A 12,998-nucleotide genomic window follows, 5' to 3' on the forward strand; every position below is an offset into this window, starting at 1 on the left:
ATTCCAGTGGAGTCACCGGCCAACTCGGTCTGCGTAAGTCACCTCGCTTTTTCAGTTTTTAACTTTCTCCTGTGTAGAATCAAGGGATTGAGTTGACGAACTATAGAAATCTCTTTTATCTTATAGGAAACTATTATATATCAGTGGGTAAAAGTAAAAGCTTCCCTCTATCAATTATATATTTGCTTTTATTTTTAAAAGATAAAGATCCTAGCCGAAGCCAGTTTGGCTCAGTGGATGGAGCATCAGCCTGCTGACTGAAAGGTCCCAGGTTCGATTCTGGTCAAGGACATGTACCTTGGTTGCAGGCATATCCCCAGTAGGATATGTGCAAGAGGCAGCTGATTGATGATTCTTTCTCATCAATGTTTCAAACTCTCTATGCCTCTCTCTTCCTCTCTGTAAAAAAATCAATAAAATATATTAAAAAAAGATAAAGATCCTAAATTCCAATATAAAATCATCAGACATACATGTAAGTGTATGTATACAGGCATGCACACACTCTTCAGAACTTGAACTTCTGAAAATTCTTTCTTAGTCGCCTAATCCCCATGAGAGCTCTAATGGCATCCTGTGATCCCTGCTAAAAGGTTCCATCATGCAAATATTTAGGCTAGGACTTTTAACATCCACGAATGTTTATTTCACTTTCCCAAGTAACCTCATCCAGAAGACGCAAAGCATACTGCATCCAGGCCCCTATTGACAGGAAAGCCATGGGCTTTCATTAATAACTAGAGGTCTGGTGCACGAAATTGGTGCACGGGTGAAGGCCTTAGGCCTAGATGGTGATCAGCGCCAATTGGGACCTTCTGGCTGCCAGCTGGGGCCTGCCAGACAGGGAAAGGGACCATAGGAGATTGGCTGGCCACAGAAGGTTGGCTGTGGGAGCACACTGACCACTATGGGGCAGCTCCTGTATAGATCATCTGCCCCCTGGTGGTCAGTTCACATCATAGCAACCAGTCATTCTGGTTGTTCCAGCCTTTTGGTCACTTAGACTTTTTTTTTTTTTTTTTTTTTTTTTTTTTAATAAATAAAGATAGATGATAGATAGATAGATAGATAGATAGATAGATAGATAGATAGATAGGGAGTCTCTGACTCCGTGCTTACTGATGGTCTCCTGGGTTAAGCAGAACTGTGACCAGAATAAGATGAAACTCCTTAATTGGTTTTGTTATTTTAAGATGGTCTTGACTCTGTCATACTGCTCTTTCCATTTTTACCCTTTCCTTCCTCAGGTGCCACTCCAGCAATGAAATCCTCACTTCCTGAACCTTCCATGTAGCTCTGCTATATAATGTGGCCTTGACACAAAAGGTTCAAAAAGAAATGAGAACTCTCAGAAGTCCCAGGAAAAATGTATAGGTCATAGAGCTTCAATGGATTGAGTGCCAGTGGAATTTAAGGAAATGGAGAGAGAGAGAGAAAAAAGCCAAACTTACTTCATCCACATGCCCAACAGCTCCATAAATCCTCGCCATCTGTCCAATGAGGTAGGGGAATCTCTCACCAATCTCCCTCAGCATTGGAAGGAAACTGCTCAAAGCCACCGGTTCATAGCCTGCGATCTCTATGAGGATGTTTAGGATGACATCACTATGGGTTGAGTCCTTCAAATGCCCAATTAAGAAAAGAATACACTTCTGAACCACCTGCAAAAAAGAAAGGAGAAAGGGGAACAAAGAGAAACAAGGAAGACAATTAATTAAATCAGATTCAGTCTAACATATTTTTTGTATTAAATCTGAACTCAGCACATTCTGAGGTTATTACCCTTGTTGGAACTAAAGCAAATCTCCCAAGTCTGAAATTTTAAATTTGCAATAAAATTACAGAGACTTCAGTTTCTTTTTCTTTTAATCTGTGCTGTGCTATTAAAGAGTAAAGTTTACAAGCACTTAGATGCCACTGTTCATAAATCAAGTTTTGATGTGTTATGTCCTCATCAGAAGTGTTATATTTTCCTTCAAACCACCATGAGAGCTATAATCTAAAAGACAAAGTATGTAAGAGATTCTTGATGACTTTAATCAAAGCCTTCAATTTGGAGAAATAGGATTTAGAAACATTTAAATGCATTTTCATTGATTTTTAGAAAGAGAGAAAGAAAGAGGGAGAGATAGAAACATCTATGAGAGCTGCCTCTTGCACACCCACTACTGGAGTTTAAGCCTAAAACTCAGGCATGTGCTCTGACAGGGAAACAAACCCATGACCGCTTGGGGCATGTGTCTTTGCTCAACCACTGAGCCACACGGGCTGGGCTGGTTTGGAAACATTTAACAATAAAAATAAGAAGGCAGAAGAGAGGTCCCATGTTTTCTTCAATTTTCCATTTTGATTTAAAACATGTAGTAGATTAAAAAATTATGAAAGTAAAATAATTTCTACTATATTGCCAATAGCCTAATATTCCTTTATGAATATAATGATGCAATATTTCATATTAAGGAAAATGTGAATTTTTGTGTGGAATAAAGTCACTATGTTAATACACAAACATATTGCATACTGATAACAAATTGTTTTGCCAGCTAAAATAAGATAATTACAAAGGACAACAACAATAAAACAATAAAAGTAAAAACTATTTGTTCATCCTTCGACATACCTATTTCTTTTGTTTGTTGTTTGTTTGTCTTTTTGGTTTAGGGTTAGGGTTAGGGTTAGGGTTACGTGTTCTTTGTTTGTTTGTTTGTTTTTATAAAAATAGATTTGAAATGTAGCTTCTGTTATTAAATCTGAATCTAATGCACAACTCAATCTGCTGAATCACAATCCGCCCCCTGCCTCCAACCTGCTTTTCCCACCTCTTAGCCACAAGTGTCCCTTCCTCTCTGTAAAAAGAAAATCAATAATATATATTGACATACAGAGGAATTGAGAGGGATAGAGAGTTAGAAACATTGATGAGAGAGAAACATCGACCAGCTGCCTCTTGCACATCCCTTACCGGGGATGTGCCCGCAACCAAGGTACATGCCCTTGACCGGAATCGAACCTGGGACATTTCAGTCCGCAGGCTGATGCTCTATCCACTGAGCCAAACCAGTTTTGGCTATAAAATATATTAAATTTTTTTTTTTTAAGTTTTCATGACTTGCTAACTTTTCTCTTGCATCTGGGATTTTACTCATGTGATTCATTTTGCCTGTAATTCTTATTGTCCCAACTTTGCTGGGCAACTCCCAGTCATTCGGAGGCCTCAGATTAGCTGTGAATTCCTTAAGAAGCCTTCCTCAAATTTCCTTCTCTCAGTCCAGTGTCGCTGCTGAAGCTCTGATCATACCTTAAATGGGTCTGAGCGGGTCCTTTTCACGCTTTTTCATGGCTGGTCTAGATGTCTGCTTTGCAGGCTGGATTGAAAGATCTACACTCAAGGTCAGAAATCATTTCTATTTTGTATACCACTGTATGCCCAGTACCTAGCACAAAGCATATCTAGGAGGGTGAGTGGGAGGAACACATCAAAGAAAGGCAAGTCTAGATTATTGTGCAGGGGAACATTCGGATAATCACACCCTCCCATACACTTGAATAGTTAGTTGTGCATAATGTGTAAACATATATATTGCCATGTGCCATATGCAGCATAACTATTAATAGAGTCATCAAAGAAGACAGTTGTGAGATAAGTAAAATAGTCCCACCTGTAAATTTAAACTTTACATCCATATCTAGGGCTTTGGAGGAGAGGACTGGGCTAGGTTCTGGGAACTGGCACAGAGCAATGAACTGTTCAGTAAACGCTGACTGTGCATTGGGAGCGATTGTATGTCCTTCAGGGAGGCCACGAGGGATCCCTGGCATGCATGGCAGGGGTGTCGGCCAGCTGCTTCGGGTCAGGGCAGTGCACCTAACTCGAGGCTCTTAGGAATGGAAAATGCTTACACACTTCCTATCCCCTTCTATAGCATTCCATTTACCTGTCACCGCTGTTCATATCTATTCCCGGAACACCCCGGTCTCTGTGACATGTGCTCCCTGTCATGCCAATTTCACTTTAATTCCATCATACCCTCCAAGGCACACCAAGAGGATGTTATGTCTGTTGCCCCCATAAAGAAAAATAAAAAAGGAAAAGAAGAAAAGAAAAAAAGAAGATTCAAAACCTAACCAGAATTAAATGCATAAAAGAAACAAGGAGAAGAGACGCCCAAGCAATATGAATAAAGTGATACCGATTTTACCAATTAGATTAAAGTTGATTATTTGCTATAGTTCCCTGATAATCCAAAGTTTATTATGGTGGTGATAGAAAAGACAGATATTTCTCAGAGTTTATCATGCATGTGCTAGGGAAGGGGTGCTTTGGGCTTCAGATGGGTTATTCTTGGATAAGGAAGAATATTATTTTCCAAATGCAGGACATTGCTTTAGTCTGATCTTTTTTGTGCTGCCTCTTTGGCCCTGCTTCCCGTCTCAGAGAAGCTTGTCTTTCCTGAGAGAGAGGGGCCACTCAGACAACAGGGATGGCTGGCAGAGGGCAAGCTGGTGTGGCCTTGGTTCAGGCCATAAGCCCCATTCCATGGACCACTGAGCAGGCTTCCAAACTGGCCTCCCAGACTAAAATCATTCTCTCCTCTCTGCCATCAGAGTCACCGCCCTAAAACCCCATCTGATCATGTCAGGACTTCAAAGATTTCCCACAGCCCACGACTGGAATCCCAGTGCCACGGCATTCCAGGGTCTTCACTGATGAGCCAATCTGATGCCTCTTCTCCCATGAACCCTCTGACTCAGCAGCATGCCACTGACTACCCACAGTGGCTTGAACACAGAGAACTCGCACACTTGCAAAGTCAACCTCAAATAGCTCTATTTCTGGGAAGCCTTTCCTCCAGGCTGTCCTAACGTATACAGGACCTGAGGCTAGAGTACAAATGGAGGCCCCCAGACCACATCCTAATATTCAGCAGCTGTTAAAAAAAAAAAAATCAAGTTCTTTCCTTTTACCTGACACACAGGCCTTCATAACAATCTGGAGACTTGACTGGAACTTGCAAATTTTTGTGTGTGGCCTTAGTAGAAGGAATAGGGGGAAATGACCCCTAGCTCCCATTCCTTGCCCCTCTCCCCTCTCTACTCCTGGCTTTGCCCCACAAGGAGTCTTCTACGCATGTCTGTGGATATTCCAGCACACCTGTGATGAGCCCATGGCTCACTAGGCCAGCCCTCAGGCCTGTCCAAGCCCTGGAAGCAGGATGGAGATACTATGCAGAGAAGGGATTGCAAGTTACCTGGACAGTGTTTGTAGGTGGGGCAGTGGATGGGAACAGGGCAAGGGCACAAGTCCAGACCGGAACCATGTGGAGCAAGTTACTCAGAGAAGGGTCTTATCCTTGGCTTCTCTGTTTCTTTCTGAGCAGAATTAATCCCTGCCATTTATTTTATTTTTTAATAGAGGCCCGATGCACAAAATTTGTGCAGGGGGCTCGGCCCTCCCAGCCCCGGCTTGTTTTGCTATTTGGTCAAATTAGTATATTAGCTCTTTATTATATAGGATTTTATTTTGCTTCCACAGCAATCTGCTGACAATTTTAGTATCTTGTCACTGAACTGAAGTGTTGTAGACACATCCCATCATCCCAGGCCACAGGCACCTTGTGGGTAGGGCCATCTGGAAACATAGCACCAGAACTTGAATGCATAGAAGATACAGCTACCGTGTTTCCCCGAAAATAAGACATCCTCCGAAAATAAGACCTAGTGCATGGAAAGATAAGACATCCCCTGAAAATAAGACCTAGCACAACTTTGGGAGAAAAAAGTGAATATAAGACATTGTCTTATTTTCGGGGAAATAGGGTATTGTGTGTGTGTGTGTGTGTGTGTGTGTGTGTGTGTGTGCACCCTCTTAACACTATCTTCTTAATGTTCTGTAACTGATATCTATTTTAAATACCGAAAGTGACCTCTGAATCATGTCAGCTTAGTAATGCTGTGCTTGATGCTGTAGGAGTAGGAATGTAACTAGAAATGCTTTACACTGCCGAGAAAAACCCTAGAAAGTTACTCTCTTCTCTAGGGACCAGACCACAAAAGGAGTTCCCCTGGGTCTGGACATTAATCAATGGAGGGCTGCACTCACCACTTGCTGCCGGTTAGGGCTAGAAGCCCACATCCTGGGGATAATAACAGATAAACTCACATGTGCTACTAAGTTCCCTTTCACTGGCTCCACTACAGAATAATTTTCAGAAGCCAAGAATGCAGACTTTGCTCCAGAAAGCCACTTGGAACATTGACCACCCAGCCTCTTCCTATAAATGGACTCGGAGGGTTCTCTGGAGCTTCCAGCCATGAATCACCAACCAGGAACTGCCTGTTTTCACCTGAGGAAGGATGGTTTCCAGAGAGAGGGATACCCAGAGGGCAGTGATGGGGGAAGGGCACCCACCTGCCCCACCAGCCATGCGGAAGCTCACAGGCGTATGGTTGATGTTGAAGCTAGGTCACATTTGCCATCTCATGGATTACTCAGCTGCACATAGAGAAAGTATTTTCTCAACAGGCCAACTATTGACCCCCCATCCCTGGAAAGCCAGGTGATCACCAGTCACGGAAGATGTTATGCCCAGATTTCATGATCCCCAAGGACCACCAGGGGAGCCGAGTCTAATGCAATAGCAGAAAGCCTGTTCCATGCTAGCATGGGCTCTGTCCCACTTACACCGACAGCTGCGTGGCGGAAGAGCATGAGCTTCAACAGGTCAAAGGGTTTTATAGGGGTGGTAATGTCACTGCTTTGGCTGACCCTGATTGGTTAGGTGAGGGCTAGGGTCCAGTTACACAAAATGGAGGATCAGGAGTTCCGCCCTGCCCTCTCATTCCGAGGAGTTAGCCCCTGCCCTGAACTTTCAAAGGTAGGTAGTGAGGAAGGCATTCCTGCACTTTGCCCTCATTGGAGAACCCAAGCACTTCACGTTCAGGTTACAGAGCACTGGCACAACTTCTATCCAGAAAGAAAAGCATTGCTTTCATCTGCATTCCTCAAGGTTAACAACCCCTTCCTTTAGCTTCCCATTTTATCTGAAGTTAAAGTTAATTGAACTAGACTATCATTGAAAGCTTTAGTTCTCATTTCTGATGGTTGCCACGTATTTCACTTCCCTCTCTCAGTAAACCCTTCCCCTGAACTCCTCCCATTCCCTTTGCCCACTGTCTAATTAAGGAACAGATTAAGAGAGAGAAGGTAGTCAGGTGCTCCTCTAGCTTACTGCCTGTGCCCCTCAGCAACCAGGGTGAGCTATTGAAGAGCTGAGGGCCCAACGAGACAAGGAGGGGCTGCTTTAACACCAAGGGGAGTGTTGACGGGAAACAAAGTGATGGAGAGTCACCTGTCACAGCTTCTTTCCACCAATTAGGGTCCTGGCACAGGCAGGGTCCATTCACACCACTGTGGATGCTTTCCAAACCCTTGCTTCTTCTTTTTATTGGGATCCACACTCAGCACCCACAATACCTGCAGGAATCTGTTTTCACCCTCTCCTCCGTGTCCAGATCAATTCTCCTCCTCTTGCCCAGCTCACCTTTCTGACTGCTATCTTCTGCTACAGCCTCCGGAACCATCATTTATATGCTTTACCTGTTGGGAGCCGCCCATTGCCTTCTCTAGGTGTGGACAAGGAACAGGGAAGGCTGGTCAACCTTGAAGCTCTGAAAGGTCAGAGCCAACCACTCACTGTTTAGTTGAGGCAATGGTAGCTAAAGCAACTTCCACCTGTTAGTTTTATGTAAATTCTTGCTGATTGGCTGTTATTGGAATTGCCTGCCTAAAGGCTATGGGTGTATCCCATACTCTTAATAAAAGGGATAGCGAGGTGAAGTCCTTTCCCTGGAGTTGGGCTTCCACCTGGCCCCCAATGCCCAATTTTATACTTTCTTGTCTAGTCTCTTTCATTTGTGTGCGGCCTCCTCCAGATCCCGAACCCTGAACCTAAGCCCTGAACCACGCGGGTCGTGGGGGGTGGGTGGGCACTTGAATTTACCAGCAACTACCTTATAGACTCAATTTTTTAGTGATTGAGATAAAAAGCTCTCAATGGTGAGATTTATACTGAGTTTACGATGTAGCTTGGACAGATCCCTATGGCTTTGGGACAGGTATCAGCCCCAGTGTCAGCCCCAGATTTATTTATTTATTTATTTAAATTGAATTTATTGGGATGTCATGGGTCCATTCTATAGATTCCCAGGCTTTAGAACTTGGACTAGAACTCCCACCATCAGTTCTCTTAATTCTAAGGTCTTCAGACTTAGACTTGACCTACATCACTAGCTTTCCCGGGTCCTCAGCTTGCAGTTGGCAGAATGTGGGACTCCTCAGCTTCAATAACGGCATAAGCCAATTCCTAATAATAATAATAATAATAATAATAATAATAATAATAAAAACACACACACAGCCCTAGCTGGTTTGGCTCAGTGGGTAGAGCCACAGCCTGTGGACTGAAGGGTCCCAGGTTCGACTGGGGTCAAGGGCACATACCCAGGTTGCAGGCTCATCCGGCATGTAGGAGGCAGCCAATCAAACGATTCTCTCTCATCATTGATGCTTCTACCTCTCTCTCCCCTCTCCCTTCCTTTCTGAAATCAATAAAAATATATTTAAAACAATCAAACAAACAAAATACATGGACACATAAATCCTATTGGTTTTGTTTCTTATGGCAGAGTAATCTCAGACAGGACTCAACTTCTGCCATCACCCTCCTGACTTTTATGACCCTAGAAAAGGTGGATGAGGGCTTTCATGTAAAGGTGGGCATGTGTAGACATAGGAGAGAGTTAACCTGAAGTACACATCCTGTTCACATGCCCCAAAACACTCGTGGCTGTGTGGACCATCGAGTGCATACTGTACTTTTTACCTCTGGTTGCTTTCTCTTGGCGGCTACGTGCAGAAGCCGCAGGAGATGGTACTGCTCTGGCTGCTCCAGCTGCGGCATTAAGGCCAGGAGTTCCGTCAGGTGCCGGTTAATTAGCTGAGGCTGCTTTTCATACACTGCAGGTAACACTCTCAACAGCATGGTGTTACCTGTTGAGATAACCATAGAGGGATGATGACGTTATCAGTCCCTGAGCCCTCGAAATAACATTACCAGCAACGCAATAGCCTTTGCACGTAATGCAATACATAGTGCGAGACGACGTCGTCCAAGTCTTCTGCTGAAAATAACGGTACCTTTTATTTATTTCCAAAAGCCGTGAAAGCACCATTGAAGCCGATTCCATAAAAGAGAATATTTTATGATGTGATCAGTGTTATAGCTAATGAAAAATTTTTCCTGAGTAACGCACCGTGGGGAGAGAGGAAACTTTGACAGTAACCAGTCCACACCCTTCAGAAGAAATCCGATAAAGGATTCCTGATGAGAACATTTGGATGCTGCTTAAGTGAAAATTAAGCAGTGTCATAAGCACGAACCTACAGGAGAAAGAAGGACAGCAAAAAAGTTGCTGAGGAATGCGTCCACATTCCTGAGACATACCAGGCATATGACTTACACAGCCGACATATGGAAAGTGAGGCCTTCTTTTCATGAGAAATTAGGAGAGTAGCAGAGCAAATTCAAATCCCTAATTTCTGCACTATTTCAAGGGAAGTTTAGAGTCAGCTTGTTTGTCACATGTGATTTGCCTCAAAGACATGTATGAACAACTGGATTTAAAATGGCAAAATCTCAAGAAAAAAAATATTGTATAAACTATAGGGAATTATCTGCAAACAACATATGGGAAACATCTGCCTATCACTTTACAGTATGGATTTACCACCCCCCCCCCCACTTCAAAATCCTCTCTAGTGCTTAACTGTCTTCAGAAAACTGATTCCTATGGATTTCTTGAACAAGAATTTTCCTGCCTCTATTTACTTTAACTTCAGCTTTGTATACAGAAAATATATACAGAAAGAATCAAATGATCAGTGATTACACATATTTAGGCCTTTATTTAATGCTGGGGACAAATTCATATGTAAAGGACATTTAGCTATGAGAATAGAGGAAAGAAGGCCAACGTTTTCAGAATGTCAATGACTAAGTTTAATAAAAGGCTGATTCTAGATCAAACAATGTATCTGAGTGACAATAAATAATGAGCCTTGCTTTTTCCATATGTGGTTCACAGAATTGGTCTCAAACAGATTTTAATCAGATGCCCACAGAGCATAAGGTGTTGGAAATATTCAGGTTTTCTTTTCTTTCCTTTTCCTTTTTTAAATGTGTGTGTTGAAAAATATTGTTTTATTTTGTTTATTTTTAGTAACGGCTTTTCCTTAAAGGATCAGGAATTTTAAATGCAATGCCCAATCCATACAGAGCACATTGGATCTCAGAGCTTAGTTATGTAGGCAAACTGATCAACTCTGCACAAGGTCATGATGAATGGGGCTGTTGTTGGAATTCAAGATGGGAAATTGGTGTAAGGCTTTTTGGTACAATACTCCCTGGGAGCCTCGAAGGGGAAAACTCCAGATTAGTCATTTTTCAGCTGACTTGCATTTCAACCAAGGAATACAAAAGTGAATGCATAAGAACTTTTTTTTTTTTTTTTTTTTTTTTTTTTTTTAGTTAGAAACTGACGAAGACACTTTGGTGTAGAAATCCTATAAATTCCATTAGTAAATGAGTATATTCTTTTAAGTTATGAAATATTCAAAGTCATTAGACAATACTGTAAGGAGCCTATCAACCAGCTTTGTCAAAACTTAACCTTATGGCATAATTGCTTCCCATCCCACTCATTTATTTTTCTCCCCAGAGGCAACCACCATCCTGAAATTAGTATTTACCATCTTCATGAATGTTTTTTCCACTTTAATTGCATGTATATGCATCAATGAGCATTTTATAGTATTGTTTTGCATGCTTTAAGTTTTATATCATAGTATCATACTGAACACATTTCTTTGCAACACAGCTTTCCCCCATTCGAGATTACTTAAAAGTTTTATCTCCAAGGAACACTCCACTTATTCTTACAGCTGTGTGGTATTCCATTATATAAATGTGCAACAATTTTTTTCACACACTCTATGGTTGAAAGATATAGTATTAGTATTAATTGCTTTTACCAATAGTGCTGTAATTTTTATATCTATTTCTTTGTCTATAAGCAGGAGGGTGCTCAGGGGGTTGCTTTGGAGCTCGATCACCTGGACAACTTGTTAAAACACAGATACTGCTTCAGCAGGTTGAGGGTAGTGCTTGAGAATCCGAATTTCTACTAACTTTGAAGGTGATGGTGATGGTCCCCAGACCATATAATTATCAAAGCACTGGGTGTGTCCCTGGGAAAGTTTCTAGATCTCCTAAAATTTCTTTGAAAAAGTGGTTGTAATAGGTTTCTATTGCTGCCATAAGAAATTACCAAAAACTTAGTAGTCTAAAACAACACACATTTATTATCAGACATCTCTACAGTGCAGAAGGCTGACGTGAGTCGGGGCTAAAGGTCAGGTGTTGGAAGGGTTATTTTCCAGAGGTTGTAGGAGGGAATATGTTTCCTTGGCTCTTCTAGCTTCTAGACACCACCGGAATTCTTTGGTTTGGGGTCCCCTTCCTCCATCATTAATGTCATCAACATGGCATCTCTCTGACCCGGCTTCCCTTATCACACCTCTTTCTCCGATTCTCTTTTGTGCCTCTCCCACTTTCAAACATCCTTGTGATTTACACTGAGCCCATCTGGATCATCTAGGATTTTCTCCTTAACTTATATAACACCCTCAATTCCATCTTCAGTGCAATAAAGTGTACCATGTTCACTGGTTATGGGGGATGAAGATGTGGACATCTTTGGGGGGACATCATTCTACCTACCAACATGATTTTAACAATTTACCGTATTTTCCGGCGTATAAGATGACCCCTAATTTTACAGTTAAAACAGGTTTAGGCCTATATTCGCTGTATAAGACTACCCCCCACTTCTGAGGCAACACCAGTTCTTTTTTTAATAGACCGCCTCTCTGACTCTGGCCAATCTGAGCAGGCTTTTTACTAGAACACAGTGTACATGTTCTGTACCCGAAGCTTTTTACTAGAACACAGTGTACATGTTCTGTACCCGAAGCTTTTACTAGAACACAGTGTACATGTTCTGTACCCGAAGCTTTTTACTGTGTACCCAAAGCTACACTGTGTTCTACATCCTTGCTAACTTTTGGTCATGACAGACCTCCCTTTTTCCCATTCTGATGGGGAGTGAAATGATATCTCCTTTTTGTGTTGTTTTTAAATTTCCATTTCCTTAATTACTCCTGTGAGGCTGACCACACCCCTTTTCATATGTTTATAGCCATTTCCTCTCCCATGATTTGGTCATTTATATCCTTTGCCTATTTTGGATTGGGATGTTTGTGTTTTCTTATTGATTTGTAGACATTCCTCATTTAATCTAGACACTATTTATCAGTTTTAAAGTCGAATTCTTAATCTAGTTGATTTAAAAAATTTCTTGTTAGTTTATTTTTGTTAATAGAGAAATCTTTCTCTACAGTAAGTACATAAAAATTTTTTTCTATATTTTCTCCTAAAAGCATTATGGTTTTGTTTTTATATTTGTCTTTAATTCATCTGGACTTTACTTTTGTACATATGAAGAAGGGATCTAGTTATGTATTTTTTTGCATGTTTATTTTAAACCATGGTCCCATTTATTAAGTAGTCATCAATTGTTTCTCTTCTGATTTGTATGTAATAGCTTTTCCCAAAATAAGGTTTTTCCATGTGTCTGGGTTTGTTTCTGGGTATTTATCATACCTTTACCAATTACAATTTTTAAAATTACAATGAGCTTTATAATAAACTAGAGGCCTGGTGCATGGACCACTGGGGTCCCTTGGCCTGGCCTGTGGAAATCGGTCCGAAATTGGCTCTGACATCCCCTGATTGACCACGGATTGCAAGAGGGTGGTTCTTGGGTGGTACACCCTGAAATTGGGCTCCCTCCTCTCTGGTTTCGGGTGCATCACCCCAGAA

General features: G+C 41.7%; 1 protein-coding gene across 2 annotated transcripts in view; it reads right to left on the reverse strand.

Annotated features, from left to right (window-relative positions):
- The window catches only part of VEPH1 (ventricular zone expressed PH domain containing 1), a 189,089-nt gene that overhangs the window by 124,468 nt on the left and 51,623 nt on the right, over positions 1 to 12,998 (reverse strand). For both annotated transcript variants that reach the window (XM_084876013.1, XM_084876014.1), the window contains exons 5-6: positions 8,883 to 9,049; positions 1,452 to 1,661 (exon numbers count right to left, since the gene is read on the reverse strand). In XM_084876013.1, the coding sequence (XP_084732139.1) occupies positions 1,452 to 1,661; positions 8,883 to 9,049 (377 nt within the window). The remainder of the gene's footprint in view (positions 1 to 1,451; positions 1,662 to 8,882; positions 9,050 to 12,998) is intronic.

This window comes from Pipistrellus hanaki (assembly GCF_964339955.1).
Source record: "Pipistrellus hanaki genome assembly, chromosome: 2".
NCBI lineage: Eukaryota > Metazoa > Chordata > Mammalia > Chiroptera > Vespertilionidae > Pipistrellus > Pipistrellus hanaki.